Genomic DNA, 26,031 nt, shown 5'->3' on the forward strand with positions numbered 1-26,031 from the left:
GTGCCGATCGATCGGTTTCTGGAACGGTTTGGTTGGAATTTGGGTGAAGTGTGCGCGCGCACGTCCCTTGTAGACGACCGTGATGAGATCAACAGACGAATGTGCCGATTTTGGTGTTGCATAAGTGAGCAGATGAGAACGGGGCACAAATGAACCTGGGGGAGGATGGGGTGGTAGCATAATACTTGATACTTTTTGTTCCCATCTATCTGCCAACCCGGTGCGACGGTGTGCGCGCAAAACAGATGCAGAAATGTGGGTCCCCGGGTCCGATTTGCCGTGGCCAGGTTGTGTCATACCCGAGGACAAGACAAAATTCAGATTTCTTGTATAAATTTCATGCGGTAAAGTTGGAGTCCGTTTTTTTTCCAAAGCTCAAGTGATGTGATGCTTTGTGTGTGATCGCTGGTATTTTGAGCGAGCGACCGATACAAACGTGTAAGTGGCCCGCCAAGGGAAAGCGCAAGAAATTGCACTTTATTTCGCTCTGGTGCGAAATTTCCGTACACACACACGTTACGAAATCATCGCAATCGAGCTGTTTGAATCTGGATCGGGTGTCTTTTCTTTTCTTTGATCGAATTTTCTTGGTTCCGATCAAGCTGCTGCTGTGGCAAATATTTCGTCGACATTTCGAACATCTTTCTCACAACACACACACACAACATGTTGCGGGGCTTGCGGCAAGGTTTGAAATATTGCGGCTTTCTGTAATCTTCCGGTTGGGTGGTTTTGATTTGTGCAGGGACTATGTTCCGTTTTTGGCTTGTCGGGGGTTTTTTTTTTTTTGCTTCGCCAAAGGTGTTTGGCAAAAAACATAAACACATCCAACCACTGACATTAAAATGTGTGGCGATGCAGGATAACCCTTGATTTGGCGCCAAAAAGGGCTACTCGAAACGATTTGCATCTCTCACCACAAGGCCTACAGTGGGTCTTTCCGTTTTGTGTGTCTTCTAGGTTTTTCATTTATTATGGTTAATCATACGGCGGTGTTTGTTTTAGCATTTTTTTGTTATTTTTTTGTTTTCTTTTTGGTGAATGGATCGATAAGATCTTTTTTTTATGACACCAGGTTTTGCCGTGGAATTTTCAGGGGGGTTTGTGATGGATTGTTTTTATTGTGTCAACAGAAGGTCGCTTTCTTACCCAATACATGATTGGGTGAGTGTGAAAAAATTCACACTTTTGGTGTAATGATGGCGAACGCCTAACGGCAACGCTAGGCAAACGTGTAATCAGTATGATAATTTGGTTGCGTTTTTGGGTAAGCTTTGGACGAATGATGATGTAATTAGAATGCATTTTGGTGATTCAATAAACTGTGTAAGGTCTTGATTAAGCCTGGGATTGAGTTGTTTTATTAGTTTCGGTAGAAAGGTGGGAGATGCAAAGGATGGTGTTTTGAATTGGGAAATAGCAATCAAATAACCTTAGGAATTGAGTGTTTTGGTGTTTGAAAATGCACATTTCAATGCAACATCGCCTTAAACTTTCAAAAACAGTTTTTATACGATTTATTTGCTATAAATAATCGATTTTTTACTCTTATATTTTTTCAAAATTCAATTATTTTTGTAAAACCAGCTAAAATTCTAGATTTAAAATTATTCTTTCAAGAGTATTTATTTATTTTGTTTTAAACTAGATAACCTAGTTATCCTTCACTAAATTCTTTTTTAAAACATCCATTTAATTGACTATTTTCATTAGAAAATCTTTACTCATTCATTAACAAACTTATCTTCTGTGTTGATAGAAAAAAAACTCCTTAAAGTAAGAGATTCCTTTCTTTCAATAACAGCTGTCAACCATGTTTCTTTTTTTTTTTGTAGATTTTTATACAAAAAAGTAAAAATTTAAAGCTGAAATCGCTATGAAATCCCATAAAAGCCAATTTTATGATTTATTGGTTTACGGACTGATTTGACACTTAACCACGTGCATTATTATTCTTTTTTATTTGTTAAGGCTGACGGCCCGGCCGTATTGCACACTATTATCCCTAAAAAGAGCACAACATTTCTCACCACCACACCGACTTACCAGATGAAGTAACGTAAATGAAAAAAGAAAAAGAAAATCCCACTTCCCGTCAAAACAAACATCAAATTAAAAGAAAGGCATAAATCTTTCGCTCTGTGGTGCGAAATTATTATCGCTGAATAAATATAAAAAAAACGCAGCTTACCGCAAGAAAGCACGCCGCGTCCTAATCAAATAACACCCCTTTTTCCGGTAACACGTGACCACTCAAACGCACTGTGTTGTCCCTCGGAGGCCTTTTGTGTGTGTTGGAATAAGTTAAATAACACGAAGTCCGTAGCACAAAGCTAATAAGCGACCGCATGTAGTGTCACCCCAAACCACAGCTTATCCCGAACCAAAGTGCAACGGTCGCAACCCCTTTTTAGCCTTCGCTCTGATCGTCGACGCACAGTGCGCATCGATCGCGCACCCATCGGCGGTTAAGGGTGAAACTGCATTTCGATTGTGCAATTAACAACCCCTTGCGGCGGGACGATATGCGAATATGGGGTTCGAGGTTTCCTTTCTTTTCCATCTCCGTTTTTTGGACGCAAAAAGAGCATACGGAAAGGCTGGAGATGGGATTTATTTGAGAAAATGATGCGTTAGCAAATACGCACGCGAAAGGACATAAATTATCAATCGCTCAGTGGTGCATCTCTCGTAATGGGTGTTTCGCTGCCTAATGAATGAATGAATGTAATGCCACCAGAAAGGGGAATTCGGTTGTTTGTAATCTGTTTGTTTACATTGTTATTTAAGGGAAATGTGTGCGCGTGGTTCAGTGGGAAAAGAAAAAAAAGATCTGTTTAATGTCGTTACTTGACTGCAACCGTTGTAGGTTCTCCCGTTTTTTTTTGCCGATGGTTTGCGGTAATCAAATCACGGAAAAACGCTCTCGTGCGTGAATGTTACGGGAGGTTAATAAATTTTATTCAGCGCGAGGCCCTAATTGACTGCGTGCACGTGGCACATTTAACCAAGGCTGAGAAAACAAAACTACTTTCATGGGAAATTTATTGACACTGTTTTGACTTCTTTTTCTGGTGCGATTTAGTCTGCTCGACTGCTTTTGCAAGGCTTGAAGCTGCTCCCATCATGTAACCGTGCCTTCTCATATCAAATGCATCGTGAACTGCGTCATTGCTACTTCTTTGGAGCTTCTTCTGCCCTAACACTTAGCATCCAGACAGGTCAGAACCTTCGCTCACATAAACATAAACCTTAATGGTACTAAAGCAATGGTGTAAGCTACGCGCAAGGACCGCTTGCTGCTATTATGCCGTTCGGAAGACGTTCCTCACGTGCAGTATTGGTGTAGCGCCGTAAGGTTCGAAGTAGAAACCTCACATAAAACACCACCCGAAACCGCACATGAGATGTGATCTTCCCGCTTAGAGGGTACATAGCGGCTGTGTTGTGCTGTATTTCTTCCACCACTGTAGTCAACTTCGGCACGCAGCCTATCACAAAGCGCGGATCTTTCCAACCCGGACAACTATCGCGACGGCCTAATCAGGGGGTGCTCACTATAGTGCCGTGCCCAAAAGTCTTCGGGATGTGAGGAACGATGCGCGCACCAAGTCAAGTTTCGTTCTACGCAACGATTGCGCCAGGCACGGGACTCTCGCGCATGAGATGCTGAGCGGAGCAAGACTGGAGCGTCATTACGATCGTTGATAAGATGATTTACTGTACGTAAGCTTTGCCGGACCGGGGAATGATGCCATTGACTTCTGCTTAAGTTTGTCACTCGTTTGAGGAGTTTATGCTTCCCAAACCGTTAGGACCACTAAGGATCGTCTATCGGTAGTTCCCTTGGAGTACCTTTCTTTCACTACCGTCTCTCACGCGAAGGAAATGATCTATGCGTAAGCGTACGTTAAATTGCTTAATTAATTGCACCGGTTCGGTTACTGGGTTCGTACCGTTTTTCTCGGGTTAAGATTTGATTCATTGCAGTGTTCCGTATGGTGTAGATTAATTGATGAGACGTGTTTCTTGTGGATGGATGCAGGTATGGCCACTTGAACTTATCTCTGGCGAGGAAAGCAAACACATGAATGGAGTTGAATGATTTTTCTCGTGAATGACGAAAATCAAATTAAGACGTAGTTTAGAATGGTGTTTTTTATCGCTCCTTTTTCCCTTTCGTATCTTGATACGTCTTATCTTAAGTACCGTTTGGTGGTTGGGTTATCTTGTTGATGGGCTACGGAGAATAAAATTGGGTCATAGAACTTGGCTTCATACACGGGAAAATAATTTTATTAAAGTTTGTTTACAACTGTTTTTACTACGCTGAAATGCTGTTCTATTACACTTTTATTAATTTTCTATTTCTACAGAGGAATATAAAATGGATGGATTCAACTCGAGCTTGCTAAATGCAGTTTATGTAGTCATTTCAGATGTCGATATTTTTGCTGAGAAAATCTAATAAAAATAATCAACAGCTGTTGAATAAATTGTTCTCATAACGTTTGTAGGTTATTTCCTCGGCCCAGCCTTGTGTAGCTACTGGGGAAAAAAAGTCATGGAAATCAGTAATGACATGGGCGCTCCAACGGTGAAGAGCCAGCGGTGTTGGTCTTCACATGGCAGGGTTGGACAGTTACATGAAAAACAGTTTTCATTTAAATTTATTGTCATTTCAGATCAAGTTGACTTTAGCTTCTGGTTAAATAAACCAGAAGCTAAAGGAAAGTTAGACCAGCAAGCGCCTGTAACAGATCCTCATTGATCTTGAACTCCATCTGAAAGCTCGTACATTCCATCTTTCGTTGACCATTTGTCAAGTCTCTGTGATGACAGTTGTCCGTGGGTCCACGAACGATACACTGTCAAACAAATTGACACACATTTCCTTCAAGTACCTTCACTTTTCCTTCTAGAGGATGTTAGCAGTGAAGGTGGCACTATTTCCCATCTTGCTGTTTTCTAGTTCAAGAGCATTCCAAAAGAAAAGTGAAATGGGTGTTTTCTCGGTCGGGGTTCACTGCTGTAATTTTCCTGCGGTACATCTTGAAATAACGTCCCTGTGTGTGTTTATGTGGTTAGTTACAGTGTGGGCAAATTTTCTTCCCATTCATAAACCACAGCAAACAAATCATTCAATTTAATTAGACGAAATCTTTCCCCAAATCTCCACTGATGGACCTAGTTTTCACAAAACAAACGGTTTGGTGTACGCATGCGCTCGTAAAGCACAGCTGAAAATGGTGACGGACGCACGTGCGGGCGACCATGCCGATGGTCATGACTGCCCGTGAGACTTCAAGGCTAAACATGTCAAATTAGGTACGCTCTCTTCCGGCCCGCGGACGGCTGCTCTTGAGGACTGCGCAATAGTACGAAACCGTGGTCGAGGTTCCGCCCGATCCCGACCGGGAATGTCCGGACTCTCACGTCAATTGAAGCTGAAGAAGCATTTGAACATCCCCAAATATGTAGCAACCGATTGGGCTGGGATGAGGCGTACCGATCGTTTAGAGCGGTTCCCAAAATCAAATCAATACCAATGGTGGTCCACTAAACAGATAGAGGAGGACGCGCATTGATTCGATTCGAAACCAAAATCAATCGCCCTTATGCGCTGTGTGTCCCATGCCGGGTGTCCTCCCGCGCTCGTCATGCGCGCTTGCCTTATGTGGGGTTGCTCGTTTTCGAACCAATTGAAAGTAAACTTTGAACTATTTGCGCTGACCCAGTTTTCGCCTATTGGGGGGTTTTTTTTTGTGTGTTCCTTCCACTAGCCCTAACCAGACCAATAAAGCTAGGGCATAAACAAACAGGGAAAAACTGTACCGTCTCGACAGTTTTGCCGTTTTGTCAGCATGCATTGTTATTGTGCTCTGCACCACCCTCACTCACTTGGCTCGATTTTAGGGTGGATGCTTTTGCGGAACGGCACACCGGAGCTGTGGCCAACGACTCACGACACACGCCGGCGCCGTCCGACGCGACAGAGTCCAGGGTGACACCGAGCGCTGTGTGTTCCGAAATCCGTGTGACCCGTGTGCCACTCACTTTCGGATCTTTCCACCCTCCAACGATGCAACGGGGTGTTTGGCTGAAGGGATCAAACGGAAGGCTGTAGGTGGGGAGTGTTCTTTCGAAGGGTTTCACCACCCACATGCCGGTAAGCGAGCAGCGTCACTAGCGTCGATCACGGGTTGTAAATCAGTGCAATGAGCTGCTGAACAGGGTGGCGCAGCATTGGCGTGCGTTGGGAAATTTTTGAGGACCATTTTTAGATGAATTGATTGGTTTTGGTTTATGGTTTTTTTGGGGTTTTGGGGGTAGGCAACAGTGTGCTGGGCTGGCTGGGAAACAACGGATTGAGCAATGTGATGAAGAATCAATGTGATCTATTTGACGTTCTTATTGTGTGAGTGTGCGTTGATCGTGTGTTTGGTTAGTTTTGTGTTCGATTAGTGTTGCTAACGTTGCTAGGGTTCATGTTTGCTATGTTGACATGGCTTCCAACAGGTTCAATATATATGTAATTATTGTCTTGTTTTGCGTTTTACTTATATCCACTGATTAATGTAGTGGAATGGAACATCGGATATTATCTGGAGCTGTATCTGGAATCTGCAGACTGCCCTTAAAAATAAATGCTTAAATATTTTAAGGTTACAGTTTACGTCGTGGTTTACAAATAATTGCTTAAATACTTCAATAACGAATTGCCTGAGAATTCGTTTTATCCCTGATGATCGAAGTCTTCCTGTCACTGTCTTGTTCTTGCAAGCGCTGCCAGCTACTCATTTTTATGAAACGAAATTTGTGAAACAATGTCGATATAGTCCTGGAAATTTTACCGATGGCACTTGCATCCAGACAATAAAACCACACTTTTTCTTGTCAGTTTCAATTTAATTGGTGGTTCAGCGGCCAGGGTCTGTTGCCAATAAGATGTTTTCATATTTGTGCAGTAGTTGGAAGATGTTGTAAAATGCAAAGCGGTTGTAGACAAATATCAGGATGTTTTTCACTGGGGGATAAAATCGAACGTATGAATAAATTTTAATCTCCAGTATCTTGACTGTTTTGGTCTCGGTGCTCCAAGTTAATTGCTAAAGATTTTATATTATTATTTTATATTATATTATTTTTATATTAAGATTTTATATTATATTATTTTATCTGTGAAGAAACGATACGATACAAAAAATTACTAAATATTTGGGAGAATTGCTAGAATATCCCTGTGTTACTGGTGTTGGATATTGGATGTGGATGTGTATCTTTAGTATGAGCGATTAAAAATCTCTTTTGACGCTTCGACCTTCCATTTCTGAATCGATTTTAAGAAGGTTTCTTGCAGGTCGGCTCTGTTGTCTAAAAGACCGGGGCTTGACTATGAATCCATGACGAGTTCTAATTATCAATTTTGTATGCTTTTCGTAGTGAAAAATCCAGTTCAATGTTTTTTGTATCGTTTCTTCTACACATGGAAAGTGAAAACCTTCATCAAGCGATCTATTTCTACTACGATCATCGTATCACACTGCGGGTGACCTAATAAATTTCAATTTTTGATACAGTTTTTACAACACATTCCTGCTGTGAATAGTGCTGAATTAGATGAACTACCAATGAGCTAGAGGAAAAAAAAAACCTCTCAATAGCTGCGGGTTCCGTTAGAAACTAACGTCGTCGTGCAGTGAAATGGAAAACTAACGCTTCACAACCAATAAAGAAAAAACACTTACATGCACAACTTTCAATCTCGCACGGTCGGGCATTCTCCCGCGACCAACGGTCGAACACGACCTCCCTCGATATCTCGATTGGTTTCCAATTTCTTGTCACATAAATTTATTGACACACTTATAAAACTGTCCAACATCAATTAAGCACCCAAATGGAGTGGTTTTATTGATGTACAACTTTCCGATTCCCAGCGCGATGTGTGCGATGCAGGCTCGACTAATCATACAGCGCAGATTCGGCAGCGAGGGTTTGCGCCCGGTTTTGGGTTTCGGTGTGTTTTCTTCCTTCCGGCATACAGTGGGACTGCATCGCACCGCGGTGGGTGGTGACACGTGTTTTGGGTTGAATGCTTCCTGACACGCCTGTACTTCGGTGTTCGATCCACCGGTTGGGGAGGTGATTTATGGAATCGGGCTCTATTGCGGTTCCGGTTAGTGGCCAGTGGCGTTTTAATTCGTTTTTCAATTAATTTATTTTCCCGCGCCTTACACTGTCCCTTTATTGTTATGGTCATCTTTATTGATGCATGCTGATTGCGTTATCTTACGAAGAAATCGTGTGGATCTTGACGTGATGAGTGAAACAAGAGAAGATAATGAAGTGATTAGTGAATATTCGAGGTACTTTATCTTTGGGAGATATCGATGCGATTGATTTGCTGCCAGTGGAGAATTGCATTTGCATGGTAGGATCACGAAATTAGAAGATATCATATGTTGATGTAGATAGAGACTGAGATTTTCATAAATTGTTTTATGTAAGCGTAAAGTATTGTCTGCAAATTTAAAATACAGATTTTGCTTTGATTATACAGCAAATATTTTGGTTTAATTAAGCCTACGCTGTTTTTTAAATTCTTTAATTGAGATTGATTTTTATACATATACTGAAAAACGTAACGTTTAAAAGAAAGACGTACCAAATGTAGTAAAAATCGCAATTTCTTAACACGTTCATAAAACAGCTAGCGCAATTAAAAGCACCGCCCCATCCTCAACAACATTAACCAGCTGCATAATCAGAACGCTGATCAACACCACCGTCGATCGTTATGTTGTTGCACATATGCAAAAGGGTTTGCAAGAAGAAACCCGACGGTTCGTTTTGCAGAACATGTTTGCAGTACAGTGTAATAAAATTAAACCCATAAAAACCTTACCAACCATTTGCCAAAACTTCTCCAACATCGGTCTCCTACAGCTTACCTCACCAGTATCGTAACTTAAGGCGATGGTTACGATGGATTTTTTATTACGAAATTACATTCTTTTAATTTCGCATCGTGTGTTGCGCTCAAAGAAAGTGCCCGGGCGTAAGGTTGCCCGGGGTTGAAAGGTTAAGAAATCACCTCAAATCAGATTACCATTATATGTGTTCGCCCTTGTTTGTCGTGGATGCGAAAAGAAATGGAACGGTTGGATGGTAATTGTAATTGAGCCAACCAGCCCAATAATAATGGTGGTGCAGTGCAGTAATGGTGTACACGGGGACGGCATATAGTTCGTAATAAATAAGAAAAGTACCAATTTTAGGTTTTTTTTTCTTTTTTTGTAGTGAGGTAAATTATCTTTTTACTGATTTCGTTTTGCCTTTCTTTTGTAATTTTTATTTTAACAAAAAATTGATCTTGTTTTTAGCCCTACACCTGGCACTCACACTGGTAGATTGATTTCGTTAAAAATAGGTTACACGAGAAGCACCTTATTACGGCACGTACTGCTGTTGCATCTCGCTTCTCGGGGAAAACGCGCAGAATCCGGATTTCTGGCGAGCAGTGTGTCCAGAGGGCCTGTGCCGATCGAATCTGGTTGAGGGTCGCACGTCATCAGTAATGGCAGATTATTACATAAAGAATAGCACACACCGGTTCAGACATTGCATCGAATCGATCTCCAGCTGAATGATGGTTTGAAGGTTTCCCTCTTGCAGGGTAAACCCAAAAAGCGACAAAATAAAGAAACCGGTAGATTACCGTGTACCATACGATTATCCACACTGAAAAGTCCAAGTGCAACGCACGCGTCTTCCAAAATTCGAAAACCCTACCCCAACGCTACGGATATCCAAGTGCCACGCTTAATCTTGGTGTAATGAGCGGTTTTCACTTTCGATGCGATCGCTCAAGGTTCCTCGCTTTGGTAGCCTCCAGGGGGTGAGAACGCAAAAAATTCTACCCCTGTTGCGCAATGAGTATTGGTACTCACGCTCACACCTACACACAGCCCCTTCCTGTGAAGAAGTTCAAGGTGAATGGACGGGACGCAGAAAGACTCGGCGCCGTGATTGACAGCGATCGATCTAGTTTTTTTTTTGGAGATGAAAACCACTGTCACGCGCCTTATTTCGGCCGGTCATCTTCGGCAGTCGGCTAAAGATCATGACCAACTAGGCCTGCCCACTAGCCCGGCTCGACGATCAACACTCATGCATCGTCACGGTACAGTTATGAGTTGCGAAAGATCACCATTGACCCTGGATGGGTCGGTTCTTGGGGTGCCAGCAACACTTTCATAATTGGAAGGTTCGATTTTTCTCGCTGCCAAGAACGTGAGATTCTTGAGCGGGCCCATATTTGGCAAGCTTCTTGACACCCGTTTAATGGTGAACTCGGTCTGTTTTTTTTTTAAATTCGCCGTACGGTTTCAGTAACGGGAATTCGGAAAGGAAACTCATCCCTCATCCCGTTCTTCTTACAACTATTGTGGGTTGTGCGTTCGTAATGATTCTAAAAATGGTGTTCTACCCTCAAAAACGCCCCCTGTCCGAAAATCCAATCGGGCTGTGAAACCGATAAATGTGTTGACCACGACCGGCACACGCGAAAACACGCGAGACGCAGATTTTGTGGCCAATTTCTCACGCACGCTCGCTGCGTGTGCCAAAAGATTCGCTAAAAAGGTTATCAACGGGGCAGGTAAACGAATTGGCGCGTTGAGGTTACCGGTCGGTCGAATACCGGAACGGAAGTGATGGTCTTGCGTGGCCACAGAAACGAAAGGGCACCGATATCGGGAAAGGTTTAATTTATAGCTTGTGTGAGTATTATTGGTTGGTCGGTAAAGATAATCGAGCGAGCGCGTTCATATCTTCACTGCTTGCGTTCGTAAAGAATAGAACAAGAATGGAGGTGAAAATAAATTGTGACTTTATCTTAATCGATTTCGATGACAGTTTTGAGGTTTTTTTTTTGGTTTCTTCCGGAGAAAGGAAGTTGTTACGTTTTGGTGGGAACCATGATGATATGTTGACCTGTAGAAGATAAACTTAACAGACATTTGTTTTGCTTTCGACTTCGATTTGTCTCTTTCTGGTTTGGATGAATTTTCTACGTGGCCGAAAAATGGTGTTCAATAATAAAATTACGGCTTGGATGCCTTTATGTGTCTGCGAACGAGTCACACGCTTTGTATGCGTTTATGCGACGTGATAAATATGTTAATCCAAATCATTAGCTTCCAAAGAATGAAATGGCTTGCTTAAGATATTTTATTTTTGACAGAACTTATCAGACTGGAATTCAAGATTCCTTTTCCGGTCTTCTTGTTTGATCGTCCGGTGCCCAACTCGGAAGCAGAGTATCAGTTGACGATGACAATCTCTAGATGGAAGAGGTGTTCTGCTTCCTTGATACGATCGTAACTTCGGACAACAACGTAAGCAGCGAAATCCGAAGGCGCATTGTTCAAGGAAATCGTGCCTACTATGGACTCCACAAACTCCTGTGATCCAGAAGACTCCAACAACACACGAAATGCACGATTTACCATACGTCCGGTAGTCCTCTACGGGTACGAGTCCTGGACTATGCTGACGGAGGACGCCAATGCACTCGCCATTTTCGAACAGCGGGTGCTAAGGACTATCTTTGGCAGTGTGTACCAACAGGGCGTGTGGCGAAGGAGAATAAACCACGAGCTAGCTGAGCTGTCTGTCGGTGCTGATATCCTGACGGTAATCAAAGCTGGAAGGATACGTGGGCAGAGGCACGTGATGAGGATGCCAAACTCATGCCCCACCAAGAAGGAGAAGAATATGTGACATTAATCTTGTATCTTCTATCAAAGCTAACCGTCCAAATGGAAATTGAAAAGACATCTGTTTTGTCTTAGTCAAATATCAGATCAATTATTTATTTATAACTCGGCGGCAAGCGTACGAATGATGCTGATGATAACTAGTCTCATCGAATTTCGTAAGACAGCATAGATAAAAGAAGACTCTTCTGCATACACTTCAAAGTGCTTGTACATCTCGGAGTGTTGTGGCGTAGTTCTGAAACCGGGTCAAACTATCTAGTATGCTTGAAACATTCTTATTCTTTAACATATTATTTCGGCTTTTTTTCTGGATGTGTAGGACTTCCTATGATTGTTTAGGAGTAGAGCTCTCCTAAATGAATTGCTCTTATATAGTCAATTGCTGAGTTCATCATTCGAACGATCTAATTCTAGCATTTTCTTAAAACCTCGTCTGAAACGGGGTGTGACTCATTGTGTAAAATGTGGAATGCAAAGAGACCGCGAAGGGCCAGTGCTAAAATTCTTTTTTTAACTGCACACATACACACATCTACTTCAACAAAAACATACCTACTCCCCGAAGTAAGGCACCGTTCCACCGGATCAATTCCTCGGACCACCGGCGAAGGTGCACACATGTGGTGTCGAGTAATATCGGCAATAAAACTGATCCCGTTCCGTTTGCAAACCGCTCGCGATCGGAGGAGCGCCACTCGACATGACATGAAATTGATTTCAGTTCAATTGCCTGTTCCTCTCTTTATCTCTCGCTCTCTAAGTAAAAGAACCCGCCAGGCTGTGATTTGTGTTTGCGATCCGAGTTCGATGACACTTTAATGTATCAGTGGTGTGGCGTGTCCGCTGTTCGAAGATGCGTTGCTTTTCCTTCAAACTCTTACCGGGCAAATGCAGGATGCACTGTAAAACTTCTCCCGCGTGCATATAAATTTTAAACCGGCCCGAACCGAAGACGCGCCTCACTTATTTGTCCTGACCGTGATAAATGATGGAGTTGATGGGGTTGAGTTTATTTATTCTACCGAGCCGAGCCCACATTATGCCCTTCGGCAAGTTGGGTCCGGTTTTTTTTTGTCTTGTTGTTGCATTTCATACCATACTCAAAGACTTTGTGATCGATATTTCGTTTCAGATGCAGTTGGGCGACTGTTTATCATCGGCGCATGGCGGTAGCAGCAGTAGCATCGAGAGTCTGATCGACCATTACCTGGGGCCACTATATCCGGACTACGCGGACCACACGCGTCCGATGCTGATCCGACAGGCGCGCGATTTGCTCGTCTGCACGTTCCATGGCGATCTGGAGCGATTCGAGGGCGACTTTCTGCGTCCGGCCACCGATATCGTACGGGAGCTTCGATGCGCTTATCAACGGGGCAAGGTAAGTTCGGTAGTTTGTTGAAGAATGGAAAGAGAGAGAGAGAGAGAGAGAGAGAGAGAGAGAGAGAGAGAGAGAGAGCAAGGGAAACCTCAGCAAAGGGAAGTTGTTCACGGTGGGTTAGTTTTTCCTCCGGCCTAGGCGTATGTGGGTTATGTAATTTGCATAATTCAGATCGCTCTCACACGCTCTCCGACAGAACGGTAGAGAAATAGGCCAGATCTCGACCGTCACACCACTGCTGGGGCTGGTATTTCACCCCGAAACTAGTTCATATAGAGATATCGATATGGACGATATCGGCGGGAAGTCATGGTTCCAAATCGTACGCAGCATAGGTCGGTGTGCTTGGTGATAGCGAAATCGCCTTTAGGCACGGTCGTGGGTTTTTTTCAGGCGATCGTCTGTTTGATCGAAACGAGCGAACGTATCGTAAAGTAGCATGAGAAGGAAATGGGGTCCTCATTAGCGGTTTAGCCGAGTGGAACAAGAATTTTATGTGAATCTCCCAGGCTGGGCTGGATTGCTAGCTAATAGACGGCAAAGGCGCATTCCGTGCGGAGACATTTTCCAATCAATATGGTCATTCGGAACAATGTCTTTAATTTGTTTTTTGCTCGAAACTGGTTGTACAAAACGATTTTCTTTTTGCACTTGCTGAAAGTGGTGTTAAATTAAATATTTTAATGATTTTTCAATGTTTTTTGTGTCAAAAACAAATTTCTATATTTCATGGAATTATGGAAATACAAGCGGTAAATTGCAATCAATAGTTTTATACAAATTTCTCGTTTAAATCATTTATTTATTTACAATTGATTATGACGGTTTAGTGCCGTATTGTCCTCGTTTAAATCATAGTAAATAAGTTAATTTTAGACGATTTTGTTGTACCCTTTCCTGGCTTCTTGCCTTAATTTGCTACAGACTTAGAGTTGCCCAATACAAGGTTATGATTATTGCTGTCCTGCAGCAAAAGGTTTCATATATGTTTTAGAAAAATGTATAAGATGTTGTTTAGCGTAAAGAACAATATTGTTTGAAGTAGCTAAGCTCCTATCCTTTCGCATCGAAGCACTGTACTGTTTGTTTTTCTCTTTGTGCACCGGCTGTTTCCTGCGAGCCACCTTCCTCAGATGTCTGACTTAATAATTTAGATTTTTATAGCTTAAAATCTCAACATGCCTTTGTAAGTTTTTCGTTTGTTTGTTTCTTATGAATGAAAGTTTTCTTATCACACCTTTTCCACGTCAAACCAATTTGAGACATTCTATCCAGGAGAGTCGAGAAGAAAGTTCATCGTCTTCAAAACAGCATGCTTTTAGGCTCTATTTATTGGCCCAACATACGCTCATGTCTCGTGCCTGTTGTAGCTGTTGCATTATGTTTCATCACTTGCTTGAAGATGGCATAAGGATGACTTTCCTTCTTGATTCTTCTCCCTTTTCTCGGCGCTCGTCAAGCATAAGAACGATGATGCCTCCGTTTCCTCCCGTTCGTACGACCGCTAAGATTAATGAACCTTTGGATACGACGCGACCGTACGGTGCGTATGCTGTTGTAGTTTGTATATTTGCACAGGTCGTCCAAGATATGCTTGGCAGATAAGCGGAACGAATCATCAGCCGTAGCTCGTCACACTAACATCCTCCGAAAAACCACGCCACGATTCATCATCCCTCACTGTGTGTGGTGCCAATCCGTTGGACAGCGGAAGAAAGGGAACGGAAGTGTGTGGCCTTTTTGTCGCCTGATAACATGCGCATGTTGACTCGTCGTCTTTGCTGCATTTATGCAAATAATAGCAGCATTATTCGTTTGCTCGGCTCTCGTTTGTGTTCGGTCGTGGCAGCGGCTCTGCCCAAGATCTGGTAATTCTGGTAACTCTCAGGTTAGTTGTTCGTGAGTGTGTTTCGAACATATAAAAAAAAAACATAGGAATTCCCTTCTTTTTTTTGGCTGCCCGAAGTTCAACGATCCGCATCTTTGTGTTGTTAAATTTTTGACCAGAAACACCCTGAAGAAGACTGCTGCCACAGCACTCCGCGTCCGCATTAGCAGCAGCTATCATCGGTCATCGGTCGGTCGATTGCACATTAGCCTGACTGCCATTTGGGGCAGTCTGAATGCACCGATGCACACCGAGATATCGCGATGCGATCGGTTGCTTCTCCCGCCCAAAAACAATGGTGTCATCATTTATGTGGACGCCGCGCAATGCCGCGGTTCGATGCTTAGGAGGCTCGAAACTGCGCGCACATTGTTCTGTAGCGATGCTGCGGTATGGCCACAGCCTATTGTTGCTTGATCCGTTTGACAAAAGTACGCTGATCCGCTGGTGATGAACCACCGATGATCGGGAGGGCAAAATTCTGGGAACGTCGCTGAACCTTTGATCTTCCTTGTGGCATTTTGGGTGGACGTTGCTGCAAACACGAATCGGAAAGTGCGGGGTAAAACTTGTCGATAAAATTTAACAACTCAGTTGGCATTTTGCGTTGTTCAGTTTTGCATTGTCCGTTTCAATGGAAGGGAAAACATAGAATACTTTACAAATCCGTATGGCTGATAGCTGTTGGGAATTTGTGAATAAGTTACTCTTTTTCTTCGTGTCACACTCAATCCTTCAGAAAATGTTGACCATTTACGTAGTCGCGGTTTCACTTACAGGCTGTTAGCTGTAATGAAGCGTAAAGCGTTGATTGCGCTCACCTGTCTTTTGACCTCGTGGCCGCTTGTCCGCATTAGCCCACTGACTTGTCGTGAACTATTTTATTAGTCCCAAACACTTCCTACTCATCGCGGCTTTTTCTATGCGCTCGCGTCCGATGCAACACACAAACCGACTAGACTGCAGACACAATTTGTCACCGGCAATAGCGTTACCATGACAAATCAACCTCATATGCGCACTGTGGCAAATTGTTCGACCTCGTTTTTCCCTTTCCTTGGTTGGGCCTTGGCGGTTGGGCGGAAAGCGGAACTGTCGGGATTGAATGTGTCACTTCTTTTCTCTCCTTGGTGTTGTTGGTGCATTCGCAAGCTGCAAAGTTGCACCGAGCTCGGTGACCTGAAGACTCGCGTCCGGCAATCGATCGGCAGAAAGGGACAAACCTGTAGTCTGTAGGAAATAAAATAATTACCATAACTGTTGTTTAATTGAGTCATTTCACACCTGTCGTTTAGATAGTTTCGGTTTATTTTTTTATTTGAGTCTGAAAGTTGTATGGGAAAAAACGCAAATAAATGAGCGAGATGCGCATGTATCTTCGGTTTGAGATTCATCCTGCTGAATAGCGGAAACGTTTGCCGTTCGTGTTTGCCGAGGGCTTAGTTGGTAGGATTAGCCGTAAAAAAGGGGAGACACAATTATGGAGGCACCTTCGAGGTAGTTGTACAAACGTGGCTAGAGATTGCCATTGGCTTAACCCCAACAACAGATAGGGTATTTATTTATTGATCGATTGAGGCAAAGCTTCACGATCTTCGTCGACGTCGACGAGCAGTTATCGAGCGTGGTAAATCCGCTAAACATCCACTCGCTCCATAACTCATCCGCGTCCGCACGCGCGATGTACTCCCGACAAGGGGGAAGTAATGCAATCGTCTATGACTTCCCCTGCGTGGCTCAGGACTGAGTGGCATTTTGTCACACATGATGCGAGTGCGATAAGCGACGGTGTGCGTTAGATAAGCGTCTGCCGCGGGACTTGGATACGGGATGAGCACACACACGATCGAGCAGAAGGTATCGATAAATTAATGATAATTATTATTTGCACCGTAGCAAGTGTTATTTATACGTTTTGTGATAGGGATCGTTTAATCCTTTGGAGAGGAATACAACATAAAGAAGCACGCAACACTCTGTTCCCTAGATGGAATCACGAATTGGAATCGACCAAATCTATCTTTGGCCAGTTAATTTGTTCCCGAAGAGATTGTGAACAGAGGCAACTTTTGCTTTTGTACTGCAGTTCTTTTTTATGCAGTGTTGTGATCGTATGAGGAAAGCTATTTGTCACTGTGCAATTTGAGCAATGTCGTCGTAAAGAAGAGTGTCAACGGGAAAGTGCAGCATCTCACCATTCACGGGTGAGTGAGTGGTTCGTGATCGTGATGGAGAAATTTATTACTACCACCGGCCATAGTCAGCACGTTACAATCGATGGACAGGTGTTTGATTCGATTAGCATGGTAGCTACTGTTGGGTTGTTGAGATTGTTTGAGGTGCAAGGTGCGTGCTAAAATGAAGAATTACCACGACATAAAATGGAAAGGATGTCCTGCGAATTTGGTGGAAAGGATGATCGTTTACTTTCGTAGAATGTATTTCCCAAACTGTCGCCAAAAGGTAAAAGCTTAAAAATGATCGCAGAAGCAAAAGTATCACAAAAATAAAAGAAAGGTGCACAAAACAGAAGGTTATGAAAGGTAATTTTGCTTCTCAAAATGTTAGCCACTTAGCGACAAACTGGTGGAACATTAAAATTGATCTCCGATACATAAAGCACGGCCGCCCGGTGGTGAATGCGACAGCGGTGCGCAAACGGCAGGACCGAGGTACAAATCCCATCCAGACTGTTCCCCCGTAGTGTGGACTGACTATCCAACTACATGGTTCCGTTTCGGCCAGCTTCCGCTCTAAAATCCTAATATAATTCTTCATGTCGCACGGCTTATATTTATATTTAGGCTTATATCACTATTCCGACACATTGCTGATTGGAACCCCAAAAGCTAAGAGTTTTCTTTTTGTAGGAGGCTCTTCTATTACTCATGAATTGTTTTTCTGTTTGTGTATATCCATACATTACATTAACATATCATCGAAGTAATTTACCGCACGCGCGCGATCAACGCGTAGTGAGGCGCCCGTAATCGCAAGACAACGCGCTAAGACAACCAAACATTAAGCAGGAGGAAGAGATAACATAAATTCTAGCTTGCTAGACAACCAACAACCTGTCCGACAGTGCCCGAGGATCATACACCGTACATCCGTCCGGAAGATGTGAGCGACCAAAAAAACTAACACAGACACAAGGTATGATTATCATTGGTGAGGTGCGTTGCCTTAGGGAAGAAAATTGAAGCATTGAAGGAAATGTCAAGAACAGCGCGCTGGTTTATGCTGGCCCTTTTTTCTTTCGAGCGTTGTACGGTCCGTTCTTGGCAGGATTCAGCCATGCCGGGAAATGTCATACAAGAGAAGATAATTTTAATAACAAGCATAGTCATCCGTCTCTCACCTTTGCAGGCGTTTGAAGTTCGACAGCGACAACCAACACCGGGGAACGTGGGGGCCACACTTAAGTATAGACCCGACTCGCTCCGAGTATGTGTGTGGTCGATTAGAGGGATAATTTTCATTAATGATCGTTCTCACCTTTAACGGATCTTTCCCGCACCGCCAGTGTCTAGAATTTGGGGGAAGCGTTTTATTTGATGTTGGTCCGCGTCGGGCATCGGAGGATTGCTTTTATTTTTCAACTTCATTCTAAACTTCACACTTCCAGCGGTGTTTTATTCGCCTGAATGGGATGATTGTGTTCTAGCCAGTGAGCTTGGGTGTCAGCTTTTGATTATGCTGTCGGAAATGAGCGGGCACACGGTTGCGAAGGATCACAGGGACCGTAGAAAAAACATAGAATTGGGTCATTTTAATAGATGGTCGAGCTCATTAAAGCGTTTGTTCTGACTTGACCCAAGGCGCACTGGGCGCACCCCTGTTCAACCCGGGCGAAGGGTTCAAACGGATCGTGTGCCGATGCTTCTTCTTGTGTGAGATTTAAATAATACCTTCGACTTGGTAGAGAAATCTGACGTGCTCAATGAAACCACAACCATGTGGCCTCCCTGTGCTGTGGATGTTTTCTCTGGCTTCAGCTTCCCTGCACTTCTCTCCGAGCTGGCTGATTGGCTTTTTATTGATCGATAAATCTTTCCACAATTTGATCGTCGGTCGAATTCTGACCCACCGATGGCACTTTAAGAAAAGAGAAAAGAGTATGTGTGACCGGGACAAAATAACAAGCTGACTTGAAGACACCAACTTTTGGCTGGTTCTAGTGGCTTCCTCGATTAGGCCACATAAAATCGTGTAGTTCGGTTCAGATTTCGAACCCGTTGCTTGCCCGGTTTTCTCTCCGGACTCTTCCGAGAGTCCCATTTTTGTGGGTCAGAATGAATTTATGAGCCTTTTCTTACCCAAGGAATCGATCGAACCGAGAAATTCAACATCCGATGAACAGCGAGCGAGCACGGGTAGTTGGGCGTAGTTCCCACCGTACACATTCCTTCCTTTGCTCGCTTTCATGTCGCACCATTTCTCTCTCGGACAATCCTATCCGCCACTTCCGTCGACGGGGAGGGAAAGACCTCCGATTGTTTGTAGCAACAAAATTACAGGTCTACAAGGTAAATTATGTCAACAATAAGTTAACGAAATTATTTGGCCGGTTCGCTGCGGTACACACAAAAGGTTAACTCCACTGTCTTAGGACTTCTCCTTTTCTCTCTCTCTCCCAAATATCTGTGCGCTTTTATGGGCCGCGTGCCTTAGGTACGATTTTGGGACAAGAGTTTTGTTGCCTGGCTGGCCAAGTGTTCGATCCTATAGCGCACACATCGTTAAGCTGTGATTGGGGGCGATCAACGCGCAATCCGTCGGGTCAAGCCACTGGCTGCGCAAATTGCTAAACGAAGAGAAGAAGCATAAAAATACAGCTCGCAAAATCACAAACCAAGCTACAGCAACCAGCCGTTCCATCAGTTTTCCCTTGGTCACGATCGTTTAGCTGGAACCGATATAGCGAGCAATCGGTCAATAACGCTTTTTCCCCGTTGTGGTCAGCCTTTGCGCGTAGTTCGCACGCGTTTAAATTACAATAAATGTATGATTTATGTTCATTGTTTCGATCGGGCGGAACGCCACCGGGGTTGATGCGCTACTTTCGAGCTTTATTTATTGACAAAATTTAATCGAGCGCGCTGGGTGTGCTTGCTGACCGGGAACTATTAAATTGAGTTTTTTTTTATTTTATTATTGAGAGCTTACCCGTAGTAACGTCTGCAAGAATTTATGAACTTCATTAAGATTGTATAAAACAGATTATTTTGTTTTATGTTTCCATAACATTCCATTTCAACGTGTAAGCTGTGTAATCAAAAATATTATTTGTGATGGTAAAAAAGTAATACTTTTAAAGGCTTTTAAAGACAATGCGGCACTGGACCGTAATAATCAAATGTAAATAAATAAAGGCTTTTAAAGAAGGTTTTAGAATGCTTTATTGAAATGCAAAATTTGCACAAATAATTTGAGCATTGCGTGTTGTAGAAAACTTCCTTTTTAGGTAAGAAAAAACGAACTGATGCTTCACCAAGATGCGACAGTGCATCGTGTTCTTTGGGATCTTTCTTAATAATCCCTTTTCTTGCTCCCAGCGGCCAAACTCCTATGTAGCATTAATTTATAGTCTTCAGCGCTGGTAATTACACATTGGCGACGAGGTTAAATGCATTCGATGATGAATTGCTTCCCAGATTGATTTGGCCGAAACCGGTCGGGACAGGCGATGTCGAGTCGGGCAACCTACCTGCATGGATGCTGCCAGACGCATTCTGCATGAACGTGCACATGCACTTGCCCCTGACATTGGTCACGCGTGGTAGCTTGAGAGTAGCAACAAGAAGAAGTAAAGCTGCAGTCATTTTGTTACTGTTCCTCGTGCTTTTGCATATGAATTGCCTTATCTTGCCGGTGGGTGTGAAGGTAAGGTAAGCAATGAGTAGAGCACTACGTGAGACTTGAGTGCGAAATAAATGTTATCTTTAATGTCTGTGGTGAAAGTTCATTCTTTTTTTACAGATTTCGTTTAAAAATAGCTATGGACTAATGATGATTTCAAAGTTACACCCATTAAAATGCATTCTTTCTAAAAAGAAAACGAGCTGTAAGATGTACGCTTACATCAGGATGCTCCACAAACGAAACCGTCCGCTGGTCTCATTAGCCGAAGCATAGAACTACGCATTTCCATATTAGGGATGAAGCTACTCACATCACATTGTGTGTGCACGCTGGCCCGGACGATATCGAGCGCATTCTTTCGTCACATTATCAGGATGTTACCGCCTTTATGTTGTTATGGCATAATGTGATACTTCGCTTGATTGTGCCGCTTCGCACGATGCAGCAACGGCAGCAGAAGGAACTTCATTATTATCTCATTGATAGGGTCACCATTAATCACGTAAATGTCAGGGCAATGGGAGGTAGTAATTAGTCAAACTTTCAAGCACAGTGTGTTGAGGGAACAATTAATCCTCGCACGAGAAACCAGCTTCAAAGAAGCGTTATTCATCTGCCACAAAGACGTCTGCCACATGCGTCACAAGTGCATAATTTGTCCAATTTAAACACATGTAAGCAGCTGGGCAGGAGATGAGTATGAGATGTGGTATGTATTATGATTTTTGCTAACCATGTTCAACCCAACAGGTAGATGTGATGTGTAGGATTCAGCTGAAACGATAACGAAATCTTTGATCAGTGGTGAAACAGATCTTTCAATCAGCTGTGCATTTAAAAAACAATCCCACCACAAAGAGATGGAAGAATACAGTGCATTGAACTCATGCATACTAATCCAAAATACTGCATTTTCACAAGCAAAGCACATTATAAAACTATTAGTCGACTTTCGAGACGCAACAGGCTGGCTGAGATCGTTAAAGAATCAAAATGTAATTAGGGCGAAAGACAATAGCATCGTCATTAAGTTTGATTAATTATTGTCGCTTTAGATGGGTATGATTTTATTTGCTTCTTTATTTGTTCACTGTTTTGCTTGGCCGTTAGCAGGTAAAGATTCCTGCGCTGTAAGGCAAACTAATTTGGCTAAAAGAGCGGGTTCGTCGCTTATAAGTCTTTCGTTTCAGTATGCAATGCTGAAAGCTCATCTCTATCTGTTGATTCGTTGTGTTAGAGTATCGTCCGAAAATACTCCACAAACAAAAACGGTGACCGAAATGGAAAACGATGGAACCAAATTGTATGTACCTCGAGGGTGCAAAAGAAGTAGCTTTCCATTTCATACAAACAGACAAACAAGCTTCGATTTTTTGTTTGCTTTTATTCCTCCGTAATATCGACAAAAGAACTGCACTATAATGTGCTTTAGTGACCTCGTCTCGAGAACGGAACGATTATTTACGATCTCACTCTCTATCTGCTTCGGTTCGGAAGAACAATAATTATGTATGCGCTAAAGGTAGCCTTTAAACTACATTCGAATGGTCGAATTCGGTGCAGCGAAAAAATTATACCTACCGTCAATCAGCTACAAAAATTAAAGTCCAATGTGCTCCGGTGCTGTTTTGCTTTTTGCTACACCGAGTACCACCCAACGGGGACAGGCCCAAATCGGCCGGAATTGGTTCGAGCGATTTAAGGGAGTTCCAAAATTACACTTACCCATGCAATGGATCTGTGATGCGTTTTGTGGCTAAAACGACTCCAGGATGACGCTAATTGTCTCGCACGGGTGACGATAATTGGCCACCCGGTTGGTTCGTGTAATGTGTGTGTATGTATTTGTCCGCGTGCATCGAACATTGTTGTGGTGTACTTGAGTCTAGTTGGAGAAATAATCAATCAGTTTTTGTTGAAACAGAAGTTTGGCTTAAAACTAGATCATATTTATCGTTTACTTTCTTTCTTTTGTAACTTTTGGTATATTCTGTTTTCTCTTCTAACGTTAGAATTCAAATAGGATAATAGATATTAATAATTATGATTAAAGTAATTGTTTAAGTTAACTACTGACTATAGTAAATTTATCCGTTTGGATATCCGTTACAGGCTTTGCTTTCGTCAGCTTATTATATGTTCTGAAGTTTGTAATTTTTTATATACACACGTAATTTTATGTTCCATTATGTAAATCAGCCCGTTCATTTTTCCATTAATTATGCGTGTGGTCTATGCTTAGGAAGTTTGTGTACAATTTTCGCTCTCTCTGAGTAGTCTTTTTAGCATCTGCCAGCTAAGGTTTCGTTCCTCAATGATCACATTAACATTTGAGCTACAAACTACTGCTTCTTCAAACGCAACCGAAGCCTTTAAGGACCTATCATTATACTGACAGGCTGACAAGAATGATCCTTGCGAAAAGGAACAGCACGCAAAGAAATGGGCAGCAAAAGCACCATCACATCCCGACGCAGACACAAACACAGAACAACATTGTTTCGCATCGATACCATCCCAAAAGGGTACAAAACGTTACACCGGCACGAAAATGATTAATGTACGGGATCGACCCGCACACCAAGAAGAGAAGAGGCCGGCTTTTGTGCGGCAACGCCGTATTGCATGTTTTATTTAGCGATTTTGTGCACCGCACTTAAATAATGCCATCTTTACCGGCAACCCACGGCGGCCGAAGTGAAAGACCGAACGACGGACGGGGCTTGTTGATATAAATGAAGAAATTAGCACCCGTTGACAGTGAACGAATGTAGTTGCAGACGGCGGAACGGTTTTGTGTGCGGCAGCGGAAGGTGTATCAACTTGGGCACTCGATTGCACACGAGGACATCGTTTTTTCCCCATCCGGGGCGGGGGCAACATTGTCGGAGTTGCAAACCGTGTCCCGTGTGTAGGTTGCCGCCAGTTTGTGAGTCGAGCGAGCCGGATACGTGCGGATAGGGTGCAGTGATTAGATTATTGCGTGTTGACTCCCGGTTTGTTGCAATGGGTGAAGTTGGCAAGATTTGCCTGGGAAAAGGATCGTCTCACTGTCGCGTGCTTAGTGGTTACTGCGCCCGATCATTTAGTGACATTTGTTAGTGGCTCTGTGTACTCTATTGCCGCACGCCCCAGAGACGGCGTCGAGAACGACAAATCGGCTATTTGTTTGACATTAGTTTAGATAGGCTGTCAAACTTGTTGGTCGGTAAAAGGAGCACAGGATGTGGGAATATGCAAAGAGGCGTAGCAGCTTGGGTGATCGAAGTCATCAGAGCTAACGTGGATAATTGGTTTCAATGAAAGAAGGCAAGCATTTAGTGTAGTTAGTTTTCCCATACTAGTAATCGAAATAAATGTGTGCATTAACTTGGGCTCTTGCTGGAAGGTTAAGCAAACAAGTCCTTAAGATAGCTCAATAAAACAATGTTTCTCACACGTATATTGCGTCTTCTGCAAGATATTTGGTCATGTCTGTAAGCATATAACCTTTGATTATTTGAGCTATTTTATTGGATTGTTGGTCCTTTTGAAATTTACCTTCACGGATGTTAAAATAATTTTAGTCGTCGGTCACAGATTCTTCCATTAGTCTTCAAATATATGGTACAATTTGTAGCCACTGCCAATTAACTTAAGCGATGAATCAGATTATGATAAAAAGATAAATATGTCAAGTGTATTGTTCGAAGGTGCACAATCTCGTACTGTAAAGATACAATGGTTTCTCTCTGACTTGAGAGTGTAGCGCTCCGTGTGGACCGGCTTTGACACTCTGAGTTGGAAGATTCGTCGTCCAAAGAGCCTTGCTTTACAATAGATCTCGTCTATCAAGATATTTCGTCCCCCTAGGAGCTCCTTCGGCTATAGGGTCTCTTCGTCGGATGGTCCTAGAATACTACCTCATGGTCAAAAAGCCCCCATCTAGCAAGGAAAATCTAAGTTGTAGAGTTCTCGTTGTTCAATTTTTTTTGGAGTTTTTTACACGATTCTTTGCAGTCCAAGGGAAGTATGAGTAGTACCTAGAAATGTGCCGAGATACTATTTTGGAACCTGTTGTGTTAAGGATGTGCCCTGTTGTGTTAAGGATCTTGTTGTGCCCAGCAAATTAATGCGTTGTGCTTATAATAATAGCAAATACAAAAATCTAATTGATTTTAACTTATGCCTTATTATCTGTTTTAGTGTAGCATTCATTAACAACGGCAATAAAGTATCAGAAAATATCAATACACTCCTGGTAAACTCTCACTCATCCTTCAAAAATTTCACACGATAAAAATGATTGAACAATAATTCGACAAACTTAAATCAATAACTTGATAATCGAGTTTCCTCGCAGTGATCTCACATTACCAAACCCTTTGTGGAAGCACAGACCCGATTTTCCCAATGCTACTTTTAATATTTTCCGTACCCACTGCAAGAATAACGTTTATGGCCGGCGAATTATGTGCTAATTCAGCTGTGCCACCAACGACGAACACAGGTGCGTGTCAGCCATTCTTCCTGTGCGGGAGACGATCGACGATCGTACGTGCACTCGCATATGCACTCTTGTTGGGATAGTGAAGTTTGCAACAAACAACCGTTCCACCGAAACCACCAAACCGGATCGCATAATGAGCCAATCAAACCGCCATCATCGTTCAGCGGATCAAGGCGGAACTTTATGCCTGTGTGTGCTTCCTCTCAGTATCGCGCATTCCTGCAGGCGACCGAACCGAACAGTTTGCCACGCTCATCCGTGTTTTTTAAGCCCATTTTTTGCGCCTCACGAATGAGTGCGGTAAATTTGCAACCAGCATGCAACACGATGATGCATTATGAATTGCACACAATTATTTTGATTAGATCATTTTACCACCGGGAAGGAAGGAACCATCGGCAGGGGAGCTGTAAGCGATGTTTTGTTTATGCTGAATAATAACATCCACCAGCCTGTTTTTTGGTTTGTAAGACAGGGCGCAAAAACTGGGAGGTACAAAACCAAATGGCAACAATCGGCCAAGCTGGTGTGCTGGTTAAGCTGCCATTCGCTACTACCGTTACCGCTGGGTGTCTTGTTTCTCGTTCCTGCACGGCAGGATCGGTTTTAAAGAGCGAAACAT

General features: G+C 43.0%; 2 protein-coding genes across 2 annotated transcripts in view; both read left to right on the forward strand.

Annotated features, from left to right (window-relative positions):
• LOC126561997 (esterase B1-like) overlaps window positions 1-26,031 on the forward strand; it is a 474,259-nt gene that overhangs the window by 345,868 nt on the left and 102,360 nt on the right. The gene's annotated exons all lie outside the window — the stretch shown is intronic.
• The window catches only part of LOC126561329 (uncharacterized), a 202,890-nt gene continuing 189,781 nt past the window's right edge, over window positions 12,923-26,031 (forward strand). Inside the window, exon 1 of the mRNA XM_050217403.1 lies at window positions 12,923-13,167. Within this exon, the coding sequence (XP_050073360.1) occupies window positions 13,036-13,167 (132 nt within the window). The 5' untranslated portion in view covers window positions 12,923-13,035. The remainder of the gene's footprint in view (window positions 13,168-26,031) is intronic.

The sequence above is a fragment of the Anopheles maculipalpis genome, chromosome 3RL, assembly GCF_943734695.1.
Source record: "Anopheles maculipalpis chromosome 3RL, idAnoMacuDA_375_x, whole genome shotgun sequence".
NCBI classification, from domain to species: Eukaryota; Metazoa; Arthropoda; class Insecta; order Diptera; family Culicidae; genus Anopheles; species Anopheles maculipalpis.